The sequence below is a fragment of the Petromyzon marinus genome, chromosome 2, assembly GCF_048934315.1.
Source record: "Petromyzon marinus isolate PM22_M1 ecotype Great Lakes invasive population chromosome 2, UKy_Petmar_22M1.pri1.0, whole genome shotgun sequence".
In the NCBI taxonomy this organism is placed as follows: domain Eukaryota; kingdom Metazoa; phylum Chordata; class Hyperoartia; order Petromyzontiformes; family Petromyzontidae; genus Petromyzon; species Petromyzon marinus.
Genome location: NC_133668.1, coordinates 16,528,110 through 16,550,550, shown reverse-complemented (window position 1 = coordinate 16,550,550; position 22,441 = coordinate 16,528,110). Strand labels below are relative to the sequence as shown.

The 22,441-nt window shown below is 42.0% G+C and overlaps 1 protein-coding gene across 1 annotated transcript; it reads left to right on the top strand.

The window, feature by feature from the left end:
* Nucleotides 1-2,824: 2,824 nt before the first annotated feature.
* On the top strand, nucleotides 2,825-13,815 carry LOC116946008 (cysteine-rich venom protein latisemin-like). The gene is made up of 7 exons (XM_032960788.2): nucleotides 2,825-3,875; nucleotides 6,308-6,491; nucleotides 6,864-6,966; nucleotides 8,472-8,620; nucleotides 10,109-10,209; nucleotides 11,973-12,061; nucleotides 13,197-13,815. Exons 1-7 carry the CDS (start codon nucleotides 3,868-3,870, stop codon nucleotides 13,334-13,336), a joined length of 774 nt encoding a protein of 257 aa, XP_032816679.1. The 5' UTR covers nucleotides 2,825-3,867; the 3' UTR covers nucleotides 13,337-13,815.
* The last annotated feature ends 8,626 nt before the right edge of the window (nucleotides 13,816-22,441 follow it).

The following is a 22,441-nucleotide window of genomic DNA, read 5'->3' as shown; positions in this document are numbered from 1 at the left end:
TCGGTGTCTAGATGGTCAATTCAATGAGGGATGGAATCACGTTTCATCACCCTGAATAGGCGAAAACGGTACGCGACACACCATACGGAGTCGCACTGCACGAAAGGTGGCATGGTGGCGATATGTTAGCCACCTCGCCTTGTTATGATGGGGTGGGAGTCGTCATTTAGAGAGTTGATGAGCACAGAGAACGCAGTTGGAAGCGGCTCCCTGTCGCCCCCAGCAGGCGGCATCATAACAGGTGCAGCTGCCGTGTGGCAGCAGCAGCAACACTTAATATCGAAAAAAAGGTCGAAAGAAAGCAAAAGAAAGATCTCACCAAGAAGATTCTCCAATCGTAGTCAAGTAATCTCGACAGCCAATGCTGAGACGTGCAATTTCTGCTAGAAAAAAAAGAGCTGAGAAATTTCGTTATCTTCGGAATTAAAGAGAAGCCCTTTCTGTATTTGCTAACGCATTAGTAACGCTAACAGTAAATAGATGACGACATTTGTTGGTCTAAAACTAATTGATGGGCGCATCTTTCGTCACCTATAATTGTTAAGATAATACGTCTAAATCCCAGCTGTCATAATGAACGTGTTTTTTTACGTGGCAGCAGAAACACACCATGGTGGGCGGTGTTGTGTGCTGTGGGCCGAGCGGGAGTAGCGTGGTGGGGCGGCTGTGTCCGTGTGCTGAGCGTGTGCAGTCCACAGCACTTGTGCCACCGCACTACCACCACACCCTGTCAGCCACTGCCTGGTGCCAAGTCTTGGCAGCTCAGAAATGTACATGCCCTAGGTGGTGGTGGTGCTCGTGGTGCAGGGTGGTTGTGATTCTAGGTCTGGGTCAGATGACAAAGTGGGCCGGAATAAGTGTTCTGAATTATTAATATCCACTATCAGACCTCCTTTGCCAGTAGCAAGATATAGTAATAGGTTTTTACCCTTTTATGTGGCACCAAAACTGACACCTTTATACAAGGGATCAAGTTTGCAATAACCCATTTCAAGGACAGTGCATATGATTATCAGAGTTGTCTCTTTGTTTGCATTTTGACTGCTTGTGTTGTGGTTATTGCAAACATGATCCCTTGTATAAAGGTGTCAGTTTTGGTGCCAGATAAAAGGGTAAAAATCTATTACTGTTAATGTCCACTCTCTATTGCAGGTTGAATATGATTGCAATAGGTGGGCGTTTTTGCCTCAGAAACTTGACACGTAGCTTGACTACATTTGACAACAATACAATGTTTTTTTCTATCGTGCAAATAAAATGGTTGGCATGCAGCACAATGCCATTTATTTTTGCGTTATTATCAAAGGCAAGTTCCGCTTTTCACTACAGTTTGGTTTTATATAGCAGTGCCAAAGTATTTTGGAAAATCTAAAAACCCGCTCAAACATGACAGGGTTAAACATCATAAATGTTAGCTAAAGTATAAGTAAATATGAACAGAAATTATCCAAATATGGTTTGTGTGTGTACAGTACTACCAAGTAAGCCCGTGATTAATCACAGATCTGACATTTTTGAAGTTCTGAGGTTTGTTGAGTTTTATTTTAGATTGTAGTACAATGATGATGTATGTCCAGTAGTTATGCATTGGTGTTAATTTGTTTTGTTCGTTTCTTTATCAAAACTAGAAGAGAGAATGTGCACTTGTACCTACGTTCCACGTACGGACAACTCAAGTCCATTGAAAGTGAACTTCAGTTGGTTATCAGACTTGGTCATGCAATTTCTGCTTTGCCCACATTCTAACATGGAGAATTAAGGCCAGTCAGTCCAGCGAAATCGGCGTCGAGAATGTATGCCCAATGAAATGGCTGCTCACTTTAATTATTCGCAAGTGTGGACACACAGCGACAGGGGGGCAACTCGAGTAGGTATCCGAATTCTATGGCTCATGGAAATGCGATATGCAATCCAAACAACTTGTTAATTAAGGATCTACATTTCGTCCGATCTTTGAGGTGAAAGTGAAGCTAATCAGTACAACGTGTTCATTTATGTGAGAAATGTGTACGTTTTTAAAAAGTTGGCCCAGTCCACACATTTTCTTGCGCACATTTGAATTCTGTTCAACAAAAAAAAATTTCAGTCAATGATATCACACAAACATGGCGATACCACAGTTCCTCCCTGCATATGTAAAAATTATATTATTATCCCTCGTAAAACCATAAATCTGTTGGCACAACAATCTCATCTGACCTGTCATGGAATGGCTGTAGTATTAATCTGGCTAAGGAGGCATCAAAGAAGCTTGGCTTTCTTTTCCGTGTCGATGCCTCTCTAACTCTGTGCAATTATTACTGCTGATATATAAAGCACACATTCGGCCAAAGTTGTGATATCAGGAGTGGTGCACCCAGTTCCTAGATCCCTGTCCCTGATATAATTGAATGTAAAGCAGTGAGGGTGATTGATCCTGCACTTACTTATTCACTCAAGTCACATGCTCACTGGTGGTCAATTGCCTCCTTACCACCCTTTTATCGCTACTTGAATGGTTTCTGTTTGTTTAACATGTTAGACCTTCACAACCAATATTATCCATAATATAAATTATACTATTTGGTTCTTTCGGTAAAGTCATGTAGGTATAAAATAAAATAAATTAAATCACGACGTTTCGGGCGCAACACAAGCGTCCATCATCAGGTGGGAAAACCACAGCAAGCAACAACTGCTGAAGTGGGTAGAATGGCTCCCGTAATACGAGGTTATTTAGGTAATAGAGATTTTTAGGTTAGAATGCGTGAGTAGAAATGTGTCGTGAAACCCGCCACCACCCGACAGCCAATTAGTTCAATACACCGGTGTATTGGACAGTAAATTGTAAATATTGTGGGTTTACTCTTCAACACACCGGTGTGATGAACTAGTAACAAATTGACATGTTTTGTCTACGTTACAAACCTTACTAATTGGCTGTGTCGTGTGGTGGCGGTTTTAACGACACATTTATATTTAAGCAATCTAACCAAAAAACCTCTATTATGGGCCGTTTCTGTTTCTGTGACTTCACTCATTGATTTCTCCACCCATGTTGAGGACTAATTTTTCCAGACTGACTGTTTCATCTCATCATACCATGTTCAACCACTACACTGAAAGTCGCAACATTTCACTGCTTTTTTCCCTCGCACTGTTCAACTCTGGAATTCCCTCCCATCGTCTTCCCCCCATCCCTAAATTCTCATAACCTCGCTAAATTCAAGAAATGCCTTAACTCTTATATGCTGTATCACAACTTTGATGGTGCTGTTTGTTGCTGGTGGCTTGACGTTTTGGCATTTGGGCCCTGTGATTAGAAATTGTGTCCGTAGGACATCACCTGGACAGTCAGCTCGTCTATGTAAAGTCTCGCATTGAGACCAGGATTCTTGTTGGCACCGAGCTTCAAGCCTCGCGTGGTATGCAAGAGGTCGTGGGTTCGATCCCGACCCACACGCCGGTTTTCCCCTCCACATTTAGAAACATGCGTTGAGAGTATTTGGCTGCTATACATTTCCACTTGATAAGCCACTTCGTTGAGCTATCATGTGTGGCTAGGTCTCTCCTGAAAAAGAGCTATATAGCTCAAGTGGGTCTTTTCCTGGAAAAATAAAAATAGTTTTTTTTAGTCTGCATCTTGGCGAGATAGTGTATCATTAGAGAGGCTTTGGTCATGTCTGAGAGGCTGTGACGATATTCGTATCGATAACCTTAACACTGCGTTTTTAAAAATATTTTTTTTGGCTAATACTACATTTCAAAGTGCGTCACATTTATTACGTGTTTTTTTTAAATCTCTGTGAGTGACATCATGTGTTTGTCTTGGCTGCTGCTATATAAGACCTTGCTGGACCAAAGCGTTTTCTTTATCCCTTCGCAGAAATGTTCACGTAAGTACAGTATAAAACGTGTAATTCTTCGTGAAAGTTGAACATTCTTTGAATAATAAACAGCCGAAATTCAGCCTTTATTTTCATATATATATTACAGTATTGTGTTGTGAAGTACTTAAAAATGCAGAGGTTTAATGTATTTATATTTATAATACATGTTATTGTGTTATGTTTGGAACAATGCACAGGGTGGTCCAGATGTCTTGTGGCCCCATTTAATTCACGAAAACGTAATATTTTTTTAAAGTAACGTTTATTTAAAACAAATGAATCTGTAAAGAAAAAAATGTTAGGGGTCAGTTATTTGGGGGTCACGAGACATCTGGACCACCCTGTACAATGCAACCCTTCTTGTCTATTGATGTGATGGAGTGATTAAGTCAGTTAAATGTGCAGGCCCGAGGTGGATTGTTGTGTTGCGGGATTGTCGGAGGTGGTGGCGGCTTTTGGAGGCCTTCACCCAGCAGGGGATTGACCTCGGCTGATCATGATGATGACATCACTTGAGCAAAGGGGCTCATTGACCTAAGCGTTGAACCTTTGTAACTGACACTGATCCGTAACATTGCGAACCAAAGAGAGAGTTCTGCTTCAGTGACAATTCATGTCGTGGAATCATTACTGGAGGACATCAACCTCAGAAGCCCTCACAGCAATCAAATGCAGTACAATACATATCAATAATATATTCGGGTTAGCTATTTCGAGATAGAGACCAAAATGGATAATAAGCTCATCTCCAACCTGATACACACATTACCATTTACGTGACTCAATGGTTGATAATTAATAATTGGCTTCAGTCATATAAGTGGTACTGTTTGTACCAGGTGGAGGCAGGCCTGATGAACCAATTTGGGCTCTATCCTCACGCAGCTCACTGGAATATACTACCGGTATGAACCTACACAGTTGTGAAGATTAACACAGAAAAAAACAATTATCTGACTCGATATGGGCAAGAGTTCAGCATCACTCAGCGATTAATTAAATTAGTACCACTGTTAAGAAAAACTATCTCCCATCATAGGAAAGTGGAATTTCCACCCCTGGCTCATCTCCATTGACGACAGTCAATGGAGATGAGCACATGCCTCACCAGGACGGGTTTCGGCGTAGAAATAATGTGACTGTTGTTGATGTGGCTACCTACTCTTTACATACTTTTTGTGTGCAAACACCATTTAAATTGTTTGTTCCCCCTTCCGCCATCCCACCGGTACATTTATCCGCAAAGCAAAGCTTTAGAGACCTTTTCACATTTCCAGCAGACTTGGCTCCAGCTCCTCACGGATTTGGGAGCCACTAGAGCTGTTGTGTGGGGGCGGCCAACATAACGGGGATACACTCGGGTGGCCAAAGGGACGCTTGGCAATGCAGGGGTAACCCCAGCAGCCCCCTAGTGCCGGCCCTGTGTCCCAGACTGACTTCCCCTGTACTACACGAGGAATACGGCAGAATTGACCTCAACTGCCCCCACCTTGACCCATCACTGAGGATAGAAGTACTTTCCCATAGACCACAATTTTTCACAATTGTGGATGAGTCCATATCCATTTATCTCTTACGTAAATATTTGTTTTCTTAAGTTCATAATCCCTCGGATCAGTTCATGACTAGTCATAACTCACGTACTGTATCTATTAACAATAAAACATTACCGTCTATTTACATAACAATTCTTAAACGGGTGAATATGTAAGCCATTCTAGATTTGAAGCTTTCGTGACTGCAAGGATCCATACTCTTTGGTTCTATTCGGTAAAGTCACGTAGGTTATCTGCAAACCCACGGGTTATTATCAGAGATTTGTCCACGAGGCAATTCAGATTTACAAACACAGACACAATTTCAAACGAGAGGATGGTTTCAAATTGAGCAATCATTGGAAAGATGTTCTAAATCAAACCAAACATTAAACTAATTTTCAATGGTACAGTATATTTTTTCAAGTAGTGATATCCCAAACTTTCACAGCTGCTTATTTCCCTTCACACCAACATTATGTAAACTCTCCTCCCCCCACGCCTGGTCCATCATGGTCCCCCCCCACGCCTGGTCCATCATGGTCCATCATGTACCTCCTACGTACATCATGCTCATTTTTATGCTAATTCCTTTGTCAAGGCGCCTTTGTTTCCTCCCACACAGCTTAAAGGACGCGACCTGGGCTTGGCTGATTTCACTCCAACGCTGTCTTCTGGACAGTCGGTCCCTTCATCTGATGAAGGCCACTTGTGTTGTGGCCGAAACGTCGTGAATTTTTTTACCTACGTGACTTTACCGAATAGAACCAAAGAGTATGTAAGCCATTGTAGTGAGCTGCCAGAAATTGTGCTGTAGAAACAAGCTGTATGAAATGTTCAATGTATTTGAGCCTTCTGTGGTAGATTGTGCCCGTGTGCATGTGTGCGTTTGCTCTTGCACAGAACCAAGGCGATTTTGGTGGCAGTGGCCCTGTCAACCCTGGTGTGCACCACACGAGTGATGGCCGATAACATTGCCTGGAAAAAACTGGACACAAGCCTCGTAGAAAATCAAAAAATAATTGAGGAAGTACACAACATGCTGCGTCGTTCTGTCACCCCGAGGGCTGATAACATGCTAAAAATGGTAAAACACGCGAGTGACTTTTTTATATTACAGCGCATGAACGAACACTTTTTTAAAAAAGATCCTTTGCGAAATGCTCAGCGTCCTTTCAAAATTGACGCAGCTACCTTTACACTGTAACATGGCATGTTGCGAACATATGAGGAATGTAAAAAAGAGCCCAGATAAAACCTTTGCTTGTAGGGGATAGCACACAAATGCCAACACAGATGGATTCAAGACCCCTTTGGTGTGCTATCCCCTGATAGCTCTCTTAATTCTCAATATACTGATGCGTGATGTGGTCATTAATTACACGTAAGTCACAGGTTTTTTTTTACAAACTAAAACTACTGATGAGTCCTAATGGATGTGACTGTGTTCTCTTCGCAGGAATACAACACAGACGTGGCTGTAAACAGCCACAAGTGGGCTGAGAAGTGCTTATTTCAACACAGCACAGATGCTGACCGCATCTGGTTGAATGATAATATTAGTAAGTTTGCAGTTTTATCATTCTGTAGTGTTCGATTTCACTCAGACAACTTCTGTCTTTCTTCGAACACCGCTTTATTTACAACTCTCAGCATGTCGTCCACATTCCACAGTATCCTGGTCGCCACGGCTCGCTCACCGTGCTTCGCTCGACTCGCGCGCCACCTTTGTCTCTCCACTCCCCACGATTACTTTGCTTACTCCTTGTTAACTTATTTTCTCCGCTCTCTGCTATCACCGTCGCTATGCTCTCTCCACTGCTAACTGCTTCGTCTCTGTTCACCGCTATCACTGTCACTATGCTCACTCCACTGCTAATTGCTTCGTCTCTTTTCACCGCTATCACCGTCACTATGCTCACTCCACTGCTAACTGCTTCGTCTCTAACTCCGTCTCAGCAACTCCGCACACAGCGTCTTCGCACACAGCGACTTCGCACGCAGCGACTTTGCACTCAGCAACTCCACCCTTCAATTCTTCACTCCAACTCTCCCAAGCTCTCCAACTTCAACCCATCTCCAAGCTCAACTCCCTTCAACTCAACCCCCCTCTGTTGACTCCGACTCCCGCTCTTATACCCGCTCTCATTACACCCCCAATTAATTAACCCGCGTCCCAACGGCGCTCCGCGTGACCGTCGCGCCAGTTTCTCGCCAGACTTCCAGACGCCTCTCCAGCCCCGGCAACAGCACCAACCAATCTCAGCCGTCCACGGCTACCCCAGCTTAATTGCCCCAACATAACCTGCACTGTATTCGCCTTCACTACAGACTGACCCAAGATAACCCGTACTGTCTGTGTGATCATGTAATCACGCTGTTTGTGCTACGCACCTTCCTACTCCACTACAATTCTACTAACTTGCCATTAATTAATGAAATACTCCCTGAATAGATTATAACTCTTTGCATACCATTAGTTATCTAAGTGTATTTTTTTGCTGAAATTAATGTTCTGACATCCTGGTACAAGAACGACTCACAGGTCAGAGCTGACCAATCAGACTCTTATGACACAACACACACCTGTGCATGTGTGTGCACGTGAAAGTGTGTTCTGGAAAGAGCGAAGTGACCAACTGTCGTTAAAGTTTTTTTGTTAGCTCAGAGATCGGTGTGGAAAATCCAACATCACTATGGTGGGAACGAGTCTCTTCATCGTCCTTGTAATGGCGTGCGATCACAAAAAAATATATTATCATTGTCTTAGAACAACCACTGTGGAAATAAAACGTCTAATTTAATCGATCTTTGAGGGATGTGAGTGCAAAAATAATGCTATCACCACAGCAAAACCTCCTGAAACGGCTGAGATTGGTTGGTCTCAATCATCCGGGAGAAAGTCCCGAATTAATATCTTTAAAAATTATTTTACATCACTAAAGACAAATAAGACACCTCGTTATGGTATATTTACATTACTTTGGTAACACATATATTCATATCAACATGTGCTTGGTGGGAGCCATGATCTGTGTGCTGATTTTAAGTTAAATTTACTCTGCAGAGTGGAACTGCGGTGAGAACATTTTCCTGTCGGGGAATCCTCGCCCATGGGACTCTGTGGTGTTTAGCTGGTACAGCGAAGTCATTTCTCCAGGGTTTGAGTACGGGAAAGGTGCCAAGCAGCCAGGGGCCGTGGGACACTTCACTCAGGTTTGTAAAGATCACCCTCTGGGCGGGTTACATGGCCCAGTGCGTTGACCGCTTGTTGCACAGCTTCACGGTTGAACCCCCGGTGGCTGCCCTGGTTAATATTGTGGGTGCATTCACTGCAAAATACATCCCGTCCGCTCCACGGTGGACATTAAAGATCCCGTGACGTCATTAGGCATGAGTAGGCCATTGTGTGGCATAATGGTGACAATTTTTCAACTTCAAAAGTTACCCGCAAATTACTAATTTTGGATTCCACGTAGCAATCATCACCGCCTACTGACGGACTAATGTCGGTTTTCAAGCCAGGTGCTGAGTTATGTGCAGTTAGGTAGCATAGGTAATAACCTAACATTTACCTACAATTTCCTACAATTGCTCTTCTTTCAAGGACTGACCGTATTTGTCAGTGTGTTTAAATGGTAGTGGAAGTAAGACATTTTCAGAATGTGCTTTTCACGACTGCCAATACAATGTCTACAATAGTATTTCAAGTCTAGATTTGAAGCTTTTGTGACTGCAAGGATCCATACTCTTTGGTTCTATTCGGTAAAGTCACATAGGTAAAAAAGTTAAAACAACAAAAATCACGACGTTTTGGCCACAACACAAGCGGCCTTCATCAGGTGAAGGGACCAACCTGTCCAGCGGACAGCGTTGGAGTGAAGGAGACATAGAGGTACTTGACCAACCTGTCCGCTGGACAGGTTGGTCCCTTCACCTGATGAAGGCCGCTTGTGTTGTGGCCGAAACGTCGTGATTTTTGTTGTTTTAATTTTTTACCTACGTGACTTTACCGAATAGAACCAAAGAGTATAATATTTCAAGTTTCACTTAATGGAGTGATATGCAACCTCCATGAACTCTTGTAGATGTGTTTAAGATACATTCGTATGCAAAAGTACAATGTCTGTCCACTGTATCATGGGACTCCCTTGCCAGTATCAAAATATAAGAAGAGGTTTTGCCCTTTCTGGCAATAAAATAGATGTTAAAACACCAAACTGAAACCTTTTGCAAGGAATCATGTCTGCATTAACCAAATATGCCGTGGTGAACATGCAAAAAAACCATGCTCTGATAGTATATACATTGTCTTTGAAACCGATTGGTACACACCAGAGACAGCTTTCTTTAGAGCCAAGTCTCAAGTAGTGTTAGACCAGAGGACGCCGAAAGGCGAACAGCACAAAGACAATGCCACTATCAGGACATTGAGAGCTCAGGGTGAGCAGCTACATCATGGGACCTCCCATGGGACCTCCATGGTGTCGCCGTCTCTGATGTGGACCAATCAGTTTAAAAGACAATGCATGTACTATCAGAGCATTTGTTTTGCATGTTCACCACAAGTATATGTGGTTAATGCAGACATGATTCCTTGCAAAGGGTTCAGTCTGGTGTTTTAACATTTTAAAACCCGTTTTATTGCCAGAAAGGGTAACACCTTTTCTTATATCTATCCACTGTGTTCACTGTCTCCTGCAGCTGGTGTGGTATAAGTCTCATCAGGTTGGGTGTGCGATCAACTACTGCCCAAATATCCCTGGGGATCTCAAGTACCTCTATGTCTGCCAATATTGCCCAGCGTAAGTATGCTCAAGTCGTGGATTATGTTTATTTAGAATGTCAAATGTTATAGAGTAATGCTGGTAATGTACAACAACAGTTACCACTTAATTATATGTCTAGGAGAGAAAGGTAATGGTGCGCAAACGTAGTTGGTGTTGAAGGGAAACAATAAAATAATAAAATATATATAAAACAATAAAAAAATTCTCACGACGTTTCGACCATAACACAAACGGTCGTCATCAGGTGTGAAAAAACCAACGGCAAGAAACATTTGAAAGAAGTGTCGATTCGCATTAATTAATGATTTTTTTTTACGGCGCATTTACTTATTTATAAAAAAAACGTCAGCGCCACGCGCAGGGATTTGGCAGTTTATTTAGAAGGACGAGTCCATCTGTGTTCTGAAAAAGAGGAGGGGGAGACGAAAAATTAATGTATGCTGTCTGAAAGCCACCGTAAGCGTGAACAATCAATTAAGACCTGAAATGGTTTATCAAATCCTTCCATTGATTTCTAAGCCAGAATCCATCTTCTCGGTTGAAATTGTCTCTGTGCTTGTATATGTGGATAGCCTCATGAACGAATCTCTCATGGTAGCCAGATGGCTTACAAAGAAACTCTGTCTTGGAAAAGTCAATGTCATGTGAGCCTACTGAATTATAACAATGATCTGCCACGGCCGAGGTGTTGGTCCTACCGTGTTTAAGGTCTGCTTTGTGTTCACGAATGCGGTCCGAGACATGGCGTTTGGTTTCTCCAATGTAACTACTACCACAGAGGCAACTTAGTTTGTAGACACCAGGGTACTGTATGTCCGGAATCACATCTTTTACAGACGGAACCAGATCACGGATTTTATGTAATGTGTTGAAACGGACCTGGATCTTGTGTTTATTCAAGATTTTGGAGATCTTTTTGTGATCCCCGCAATGTAGGGTAAAGTGATGGTTTTGAAAGGCTCCTCAAGAGGGTAATTCTTCATGGTTTGAGTGATAGCTTTGCGGATTGTATAGTCGGAGTAACCATTAGCCTTAAGAGCTTGGTGTACGTGCTTGAGTTCACTGCCTATGTGTTCCTGGTCGGATATGCATTGGGCTCTATGGTACAGAGTCTTGATGAGATAATTCTTCTGTGATGGATGGTGGTGGGAATCCGGTTTCAGATAAGCATCCGTATGGGTAGCTTTCCTGTAGACAGAGTGGCTCATTGAACCATCAGGTCTCTTTTTTATTAGGACATCCAAAAACGGTAGCTTGCCATCTTTTTCGACTTCCATGGTAAATCTGAAGGCTGGGTGTATGGAATTGATGTGGTTGAGGAATTGGTTCAGAGCAGGCCGGCCATGTGGCCAGATGACAAAAGTGTCATATATTTTATTATTTTATTGTTTCCCTTCAACGTGACTTTACCTAAAGAAATAAGAATATGAATTACTGCAGTCACGAAAACTTTAAATCAAAATGTAGTTGGTGTTCTTCAGATGATTATCTGAATTGCAGTGCATTACATGAGCACTAGCATGTATCCTTATTTTGTCACTGTTGAGCGTATGTAATTGGAATCAGAGCTTCATTGGCTGATTCCAGCCGTGGCCACGATGGGACAAAATCCCCTCGCCCAGCTCCCAATTATGGTTCGCATTGTATGGAATAAATACTGTGTTTCCCCCCCTTATACAGGCGTGGATAGCACTCCAGCCAATTTATGCAATGCCCTGCCGACAAAATACGTATTGTTTCATGAACAAGCCCTTGCATGTTTCTGTTCTTTTCTACAGTGGAAACGATAACTCCAGGTTGAACTATCCATATGACTTAGGGAAGCCATGTGAAGCTTGTCCTGACAGTTGTGTAAACAACTTGTGCAGTAAGTTACCCCAACACCTTTTCATGCAGCATGATAAATCAAGGTCAAGAAACAATCCTGTAGATAACACCACATGTAACCATTTATTTTAGCTGTATTGCAAAATTATATCAAAGTTGACAACCTGGTGTAACATCCTCCAAGTTCTCACTCCAGTGCTCATCTCAAGAAATATCCACTGTTCATTCTACACGTGTTCCACCAATCACAAGTTCATCTTCCTGATTAAATCCACAATGTTTTCTTCTTATGTTCTATCAAATGTGGTAGCACTGTCTTGCTATAAAACTACATGCACCCTCTCTATATAAAACCTAATCTTATTTAATATCTTACGTGTTAAAATCTGTAAATTTTTCATGAACATTGACCTCTATTCTCAGAACTATTTAATATAGTCCATCAAGACCTCTGCTGCTATCAACCTCCATCCCATGCTTCAACGTATTATACACATTATCTATATAAGAAAGTCCTTTACTACCTTCACACCTTCACTGCCTACTGACATCTGTTATAAAGCTGTATGAGCCTCATTTTTACATGCTGCCAGTAAGTATATTTTTTATAAGGCATACCGTAAGGCCTAATTGTTTGCCTTTTGAGCCCAGAGCGACACTGGGGTATTGCGAGGCAATCTAGAAATTTGTGTTCCTGCTGTGCTCAGCAATGGTCGACAGAAACGTGGACCATGAATTCAGCAAGTCTTAGCTGCGTTTAGTTGATATCTACTCTTATATAATATACTTATAGAGCGCCTCAGTCAAGGCGCTTGACATAGCTTAATAAACGCTGACAGAATATAACTATTTAGATGGCAGGGGCGTGCAAGGATTGAGGAATAAGTGACCACGATAGGGGGAACATAGGGGTCACAACAGGGTAGGGGAGGGACGGGAACGAGTGGGGGGGGCGAGGGGAGAATGGGCAAAAGAGAACAGGTGAGCAATTAAACTTTATTGCGTCTTCCATTGCACTGATTAAAGGGGCAGTGACAGCTTTTGCTATGCTGTTAAATTGTACAATTACAGTGATTACATGCATGCTGTATTTTGTTTGGGCACGTACAAGATTCAGTGGTAAAATAAAACGTCTGCCATTTTTACTTTCTTTTTCGTTTCTTTTTAATTCACAGCAAATCCATGCCTCTACAAAGACAGATTCAGCAATTGTGAAGCAATGGCCGGACGTTATGGATGTAAGAATGATGCCTATGGAAAGGTGATACAGCTAATGTGTCCTGCACAGTGTCTTTGCCTGAAACAAGTCATATAACCTCAAACCAACCTCGATACCATACACCAGCAGCAACAACCACACAGATACTCTGAGTATAAATAATAGAGTGAGAAACAGAAAAAAACAAGGGGAAAGTTTTCTGTAATTTTCTCGAACAAAAAAGTTACCGGTTTTTTTGCTTCGACTTCTACTTTGCAAATTGATTTTATGTAGCAACAATACCATATGTACTTGCAGTTCATGTAGTGAGCTAAAGATTAACAATACTATTTTAGCAAAATGGTGTAGAGGAATTTATAGAAATGAAAATTTGTTGATATGCCTGATTGCAAGATATTTGTGGAAGTAGTTGACACGAAGAAAAGCTGAACAATATAAAAGCAATTAACAAAAAAAACTTGTTGTGTGTGTTCGTTTTGTTAATTTAAAGTGTCAATATATTTCGATTTAAAGCTTTTGTGACTGCAAGGATTCATCTTCTTTGGTTCTTTCGGTAAAGTCACGTAGAATGAGAATAAAATAATAAATTGATCAAATAAAATGACACAATAATATTCTCACGACGTTTCGGCCACAACACAAGCGGCCTTCATCAGGTGAAGGGACGAGACTGTCTGGAGGACAGCGCTGGAGTGAAAAAGATACGCTCAGATCACGACCTTTAAGCTGTGTGAGAAGAAACAAAGCGCCTTGACAAAGGAATTAGCATATAATTTAGCATTGAAATGGCTGAGTGATTAGCTTGTGACTGGTCACAGAAATGGCTATGTTAAAGTTAAAGCATACACATCCGCAAAGGCACCCCTTGACAAAGGAATTAGCATAGAATTTAGCATTGAAATAGCTAAGTTAAAGTATACACATCCGCAGAGGCACCCCTTGACAAAGGAATTAGCATAGAATTTAGCATTGAAATAGCTGAGTGATTAGCTTGTAACTGGTCACAGAAATAGCTATGTTAAAGTCAGAGCATATACATTCACCGAGGCACCTAGTACAAATCAAACAGGAGAATTTAGCATTGAAATAACTAGGCGAATTTAGCATTGAAATAACTGAGTGATTAACTTGTGACTGGTCACAGAAATGGCCTTGTTGAAGTTAAGGCCTACACATCTGAGCTATTCACAGTAACTGGGTATACAATACAATATATAATGAATACTATATAGTGAACCAATAAAAAATACTAAAATATAAATTACCTCAATGTTATCAATAAACTCTATATTCTCCAATCAGCTAAGCTACCAACAATAAGTCGTTATATATCACAATGCTATATGGCGAAAAATGGGTGGATTCTTACCCTCAACTTTAGCAACACGGATAGCTACGGGTCCCGTTCAGACGGACGAGTTCATCCATGGTCGGAACAGAGGAGGGGGAGAGAGACAGCTGCGAGGCGCTGTTATACTCCATGTTGTAAACCATACCATTAACCGTGGTGTGAGAGTTATTAAGAGTCAATGTCAGCGAAAGAGCTGCGGACTGAAGGTCATCGTAAAATACAATTAATCAAGAACGGAAATGGTTTAAAACATATTTCCAATGGTTACTAAGCCAGAATCCATCTTCTCGATTGAAATTGTCTCTGTGCTTGTATATGTGAATGGCCTCATGAACGAATCTCTCATGGTAGCCGGTTGGTTTGCAAAGAACCTCCGTCTTGGAGAAGTCAATGTCATGTGAGCCCACTTAATTATAACAGTGATCTGCCACGGCAGAGGAGTTCATCCTACCGTGTTTCAAGTCTGCTTTATGTTCGCGGATGCGGTCCGAGATATGTCGTTTGGTTTCTCCAATGTAGCTACTACCACAGAGGCACTTTAGTTTGTAAACGCCCGGGTACTGTATGTCTGGAACAGCATCTTTTACAGATGGAACTAGATCACGGATTTTATGTACTGTGTTGAATCGGACCTGGATCTTGTGTTTATTCAGGATTTTGGAGATCTTTTTAGTGACCCCTGCAATGTAGGGTAAGGTGATGGTTTTGAGTGGCTCCACAAGAGGATCCTTCTTCATGACTGGAGTGATGGCTTTGCGGATTGTGTAGTCGGAGTAACCATTAGCCCTGAGAGCCTGGTGTACGTGCTTGAGTTCACTGGCAATGTGTTCCTGGTCGGAAATGCATTGGGCTCTATGGTATAGAGTCTTGATGAGGGAGTTCTTCTGGGATGGATGGTGGTGGGAATCCGGTTTCAAGTAAGCATCTGTATGGGTAGCTTTCCTGTAGACAGAGTGGCTCATTGAACCATCATGTCTCCTTTTAATTAAGACATCCAAAAAGGGTAGTTTGCCATATTTCTCGACCTCCATGGTAAATCTGATGGCTGGGTGTATGGAATTGATGTGGTCGCGGAATTGGTCTAGAGCAGGCTGGCCATGTGGCCAGATGACAAAGGTGTCATCCACGTACCTCTTCCATAAGGTCTGGCGTAGAGTGGCAGTCTGGATGGCGTCAGTTTCAAATTTTTCCATGAATACGTTGGCTACAACTGGAGATAGGGGGGAGCCCATTGGGGTGCCCTCAGTTTGTTTGTAGAAAGTTCCATTCCAGGTGAAGTATGTGTTGGTTAAGCAATGTCTCACCAGGGGGGGGGTACATCAGTGTGCAGTCCTTGATGAACCAGGTCTTCAATGATAGCGATGGTGTCAGGTACCGGGACTTTGGTGAACAAGGACACCACATCAAAACTGACAAGCAGGTCGTCTGGGGACAGGGAAATGCCTTTGATTGTCGATACCAGGTGAGTAGAATTTAGTACCGCAGAGGTGGTTTTTCCAGTGAAAGATCGCAGTATATCAGAAAGAAAACGTGCCAGTTTATAGGTGGGGGAGTTGATAGTAGAGACGATGGGACGAAGGGGTGTATCTTCTTTGTGTATCTTTGGAAGGCCATATAATCTTGGTGGTCTGGCAGCAGAGGGTTTCAGCGAGAACTGTTTGGTCTCATCAATTAATGCTGTTGAATCAGAGATGATTTTGTTCGTTTTGGTAACCAGGCAGTTAGTGGGATCTCTTTTTATTTTTGTATAGCTGCCATCGTTGAGTAGTTCTTGAATTTTGTTGTTATATTCTGTTTTGTCCATGATGACAGTGGCATTGCCCTTGTCGGCTGAGAGGACGACAATATCATCTCTCTTTTTTAATTGAGATAATTCAAAACGTTCTTCTTTACTGATGTTACTGGGTGGCAACTTAGCGTTTTTGAGGGTTGCAGTGATTTCAGATCTTGCTACATCTGCAGCGATGGGACTCAAGCCCTTGAGTGCAACGTCGACATGGGCAATGATATCATTAACCGGTAAGTGTCTCGGTGTGACAGCAAAGTTTAGACCTTTAGCTAAAACGGATTTCAGACCATCAGAAATGGAACTGTTACTGCGATTAATTACGACTTTGTTGACGTCTATCTTTTTGGTGTGTGGATCCGATTTTTTGCTGGAGAGGTGATTGAATTTGGAAATCAAATTGACCCTACATTTGGTCGACATAGTGGCAGCCGAAGAGGTAGTCATATTGTCTACATGTTCCCAATCCGATGTAGACATTGTTGCTGTCAATGTTAAGTGTGATTTGTAGAGTGTCTTGTCTAACTGATCGAGTTCAGTGCGCATAAGTCTGATTTTTTCCGAGATAAGAGCGAAGCTAGTTCTAGCTAGAATTCATTTTGCATTGAGAGAAGTTGCATCAGCAGAGGTTAGTGTAAATGCGGTTGGTATTACCTTAGAGTCGCGGCATCTCTTCAGAAAGGTGAGAGACTCGATTAGTTGAGCCTTCTTATCCCGGAGTCTGTTGAATGATCTTAAGGTGGTGTGGAATCCCTCTTTGTAGAGCCGGTTAAATTTTGATTTAAAGCTTTCGTGACTGCAAGGATTCATATTCTTTGGTTCTTTCGGTAAAGTCACGTAGAATGAGAATAAAATAATAAATTGATCAAATAAAATAACACAATAATATTCTCACGACGTTTCGGCCACAACACAAGCGGCCTTCATCAGGTGAAGGGGACGAGACTGTCTGGAGGACAGCGCTGGAGTGAGAAAGCCACGCTGAGATCACGACCTTTAAGCTGTGTGAGAAGAAACAAAGCGCCTTGACAAAGGAATTAGCATATAATTTAGCATTGAAATGGCTGAGTGATTAGCTTGTGACTGGTCACAGAAAAGGCTATGTTAAAGTTAAAGCATACACATCCGCAAAGGCACCCCTTGACAAAGGAATTAGCATAGAATTTAGCATTGAAATAGCTTAGTTAAAGTATACACATCCGCAGAGGCACTCCTTGACAAAGGAATTAGCATAGAATTTAGCATTGAAATAGCTGAGTGATTAGCTTGTAACTGGTCACAGAAATAGCTATGTTAAAGTCAGAGCATATACATTCACCGAGGCAACTAGTACAAATCAAACAGGAGAATTTAGCATTGAAATAACTAGGCGAATTTAGCATTGAAATAACTGAGTGATTAACTTGTGACTGGTCACAGAAATGGCCTTGTTGAAGTTAAGGCCTACACATCTGAGCTATTCACAGTAACTGGGTATACAATACAATATATAATGAATACTATATAGTGAACCAATAAAAAATACTAAAATATAAATTACCTCAATGTTATCAATAAACTCTATATTCTCCAATCAGCTAAGCTACCAACAATAAGTCGTTATATATCACAATGCTATATGGCGAAAAATGGGTGGATTCTTACCCTAGAGGAGCACTGTTTGTGTGTGCCGGCCTGAAGAGAAGGTCGAGTAAGGTCATGACAGCCTGGGTGACCCTAGAGGACACGTTACCGGACGGGATGACAGAGGGGCCCCCGAGAAGGGGGTGCGAGGGTCATATGATGAGGATCGAGGTTCCTCGGGAGGGTTCTGGAAAGGGGGCGTGGCCAGTAAATATAAGCCGAGTCCCAGAAGGGATCGGGCTTGTCCATCCCGGGGAAGAAACCCTTCGTCCACGTTCTTCGATCTTTGGGCTAGCGGACCAGGCGGTGTGTTGGTTGTCCTGGTCCGAGTTTGTTAGTTACCTTGTAACCTGTGTAGCTAGCCAGGGTGGTCACCAGCCTAGGTTGTTGTCTCGTTAAGGGGTAGAGTTACTCCGTTGTGTTATTTAATAAATGTGCTGCCTCCAAGTTTAAGTGTACGACTCAGTTGAACCCACTACACACGGACAAGAGATACGGATTTTAAAGATGAAATTCAGCATCATCATTTATCATCAGCATCCTCATCATTTTTTAATTGGGAACAAATTAATTCATCGTTAAAACACCCAGCGAGAATCTCAGGACGATGAAGAAGGATGTCACTTTTTCTTAATAATCATTTAAATGACAAAACATTAATCAGCACATGAAGCTAACCAGATGTATAGTTTCAGTGTATGTAGACTTCCATGTGAGATTGTCTTAACTGCTTTTATGAGATACATCTCAGTAATCTGACCAATGCGTGAGGTTGTGAAATTTGATTTGTAATCTAGTGCAAAGGCGAAGGTCAACACAAACATCGCTAAAACGGGACAAAAGCAAAGCATTATTGGTGGCAGCATAACACAGTGGTAACACTTGTGCCTCACAAAAAAGGACCTGGTGTTCTATTCCCAAATCTGGTGCCTGTGTGGTGTATGTTCTCCCCCTGTTCTCCACGAGTTACTCCGGGTTCTCCAGTTTTCTCTCATTGCTAAAACAAGATATACAACGTAACTGGTATTGGCAAAAATCCCCATGCTGAAGAATTACCCGCAAATTACTTCATTGGATTATTGAGTCAGTGAGGCTCTCCTGGGCAAATAAGTGTAGACGGTGTGGGACTCTCTGTGATTAATCACAAATATTATAATTGTACATGAAATGGCATCCACGGAATGCAATAGTGATTCCACCCTAGGCCACACGTGCAAATGAGGCCACGTCCAGACAGCAGTTGTGAAATTAATGTTTATAGGGGCTCTCTTCAGAGTTGGCTCAATGGGAGACCGGTGAGCCACGTGTTGTTAGAGCCAATCTGTATACATTTAAATGAATACCAATATTAATATATTAAACGGTCATTGTTAGACTAAAATAATTGTTGGTTACTTCGGTAATGGGAAACATATAGTTAAATGTAATCTTTACATTTATTTTGAAAATGTATAAAATATCTGTGGCGATTTGGGCAGGGGGCTGAGAGAAATAAAATACTTGTTTGCTTATTCCATCTCCAGGGAGATTTCCGCACCTTCAATTAGCACGGTTGGCTATGTATGGCATGAAAGAAGTTAAACATACATGCAATGTGGTGTTTTGTGGCGTGAGGGCTAACGTGTCTCTTGGTCACTGTTGTAGAGATAATAACACTACTCAGAAGAGCACTTTGTAATAAAGTGTTTCGTGACAAGACCCACTTGTGTTCATTCTTCGTGAAGTTGTCCAGTCATCTCAACCAAGCCGTGTGATACGGAAGGAGACAAGAATACAATGCAACTTAACATCAAAGGTCCCCGAATACTTAAAAACCCAGTCTGTTCTCTCGTCATTACCATGGAGAGAGACAGGACCGGCTGGCTACACAGGCATATTTATAAGTATAAAACCATAAAAATATAATGTATACTTTTTCATTCCTGGATGGGAGTCTTTAAAAAGTATTACTTTTTAGGGAATAACCCAATACATAGGAAAATGTGGACGAAGGTCAAAAACGAAAGATAAAACATCGTCGTCTGTTTTAATTAACAGGGGTGCAAATTATCTTTCAACCTGTTTGATATTACGCAAGAATGTGAAACGTGACCTAATTTAGATTGGAGGGTTACGACACATTTATAAATAATGCGATCTAACCCAAAAACCTTTATTATGAATAATATTGGTCGCGAAAGCCTACGTGTTAAAATAACTATTCAACTTGATATCATCTATTTTTATGTTTAACTTACCGTTCAACACATTATTACGCAGATGCACATAACATATCACAATAATATCTATATGACCAAATTATCCAGAATGCGGCTGATTCGTCAGACCTCATAAGCAGAGTTGTGCTTGGTTCGTAAAAAAAATAGACCAGAAAAGCCCACTTCTCAAACATCCTGGCCTTCCCTCTTACCAGTGCGAACCAGCTAAATGAGTTCCTAAAATGCAACTTATAACAAGACATTTTAGACTTCCACATGCCACACAAAACATAGCACTAAATCAAGAAAACAATAATATTAAGTGCAATAATTGTTCACCTGAAACCAATTGTTTCTAAACACACTGTAAAACAATGAATTAAACAATATTTGAGGCAGCATTAACTAAATAAGTTAGGTTTGTTGAATATAAGAACATTATGATTTGCAGCTTTCGTGACTGCATGAATCCATACTGTTTGGTTCTCTTGGTAAAGTCACGTAGGTAGAAAAATAATAGATCACGACGTTTCAATTGCAACACAAGCAATCGTCATCAGGTGGGACAACCACAGCAAGAAAAAAACTGCTGAAGTAGGCGAGAGATCAGCCGTGGCACGAGGTTATATAGGCCTCGGCAGTAGCCTCAAAGGCTTGGGACACATCCCGGCAGACGTTACTAGATCTGATATCGCTGCTATCCTCAAAAACGCTAAGAAACCCATTGGCAACATCAGCAAGGACGAGCGTTTTGAACTCTCTCAATTAAAAAATAGAGATGGCATCGTCATCCTCTCAGCCATCAAGGGCAATGCCACTGCCATCATGGATAAAACCACTTACAACAACAAAATTCAGGACCTTAATGATGGCAGCTATACCAAAATCAACAGAGATCCCACCAACCGCCTAGCTAGAAAAAACAACAATATCATCACTAATTCCACTTATTAATTCGTCCAAGTAGCGCTCTCTAAAATCTTTGGCTGCTAGGCCACCCAGATTTTATGGCCTTCCAAAGATCCACAAAGAAGGTACCCCGCTCCGTCCTAGCGTCTCCACCATTAACTCACCCACCTACAAACTGGCCCGTTTTCTGTCTGAGACCCTGCTTCCTTTCACGGGCAAGACCACCTCAGCTGTACTTAACTCAGCTCACTTGGTTTCTCTAATCAAGGACATCTCACTGTCTCCAGATTATTTACTTGTCAGTTTTGATGTAGTCTCCCTGTTCACCATTGCAATCATTGAAGATTTGGTCCAACAGGGACTGAATCCAGATGTACCAACTTTGGTAAGGCACTGCCTTACCAACACTTACTTCACCTGGGATGGTACATTCTACAAACAAAATGAGGGTACCCCAATGGGTTCTCCCTTATCGCCAGTAGTAGCGAATGTTTTCATGGAGAAATTTGAGACAGATGCCATCCAGACATCTACCCTACGTCCTTCCTTGTAGAAGAGATATGTAGATGACATGTTCGTCATCTGGCCACATGGCCTTCCAGCACTGAACCAATTTCTCAACCACATCAATTCCATACACCCATCTATCAAATTCACCATGGAAGTGGAAAATGATGGCAAGCTACCATTCCTGGATGTTTTGATCGAGAAGAGACTTGATGGCTCGTTGGGACACTCTGTCTACAGGAAAGCCACCCACACGGATGCCTATGTAAAGCCTGACTCCCACCACCATCCAGCCCAGAAGAATTCCCTCATCAAAACACTACACCATAGGACCCGTTGCATCTCCGACCAGCATCACCTAGCCAGTGATCTGGAGTACGTTCACCAAGCCCTCAGGATGAATGGATATTCTGACCATACAATCCACAAAGCTGTCTCCCCAGCCATGGGGAGACAACCATCTGAGAATCCAACCAAAACCATCACTTTACCATACATAGCAGGGGTTACCAAAAAGATTTCCAAAATCTTAAACAAACACAAGATCCAGGTCGTTTCAACACAGTACACAAAATCCGTGATTTGATCCCATTTGTAAAGGATGTAATCCTGATATGCAATACTCGGGTGTCTACAAACTGAGTTGTGGCTGCAGCAGCAGTTACATTGGGGAAACGAAACGACATGTCTCGGACCGCGTTCGCGAACACAAGGCAGATCTGAAACACGGTAGGACCAATACCTCTGCCGTTGCTGATCATTGTTTTAACGCAATGGGCTCATGAAATTGACTTTTCCAAGACGAAGGTACTCTGCAAACCCACCGG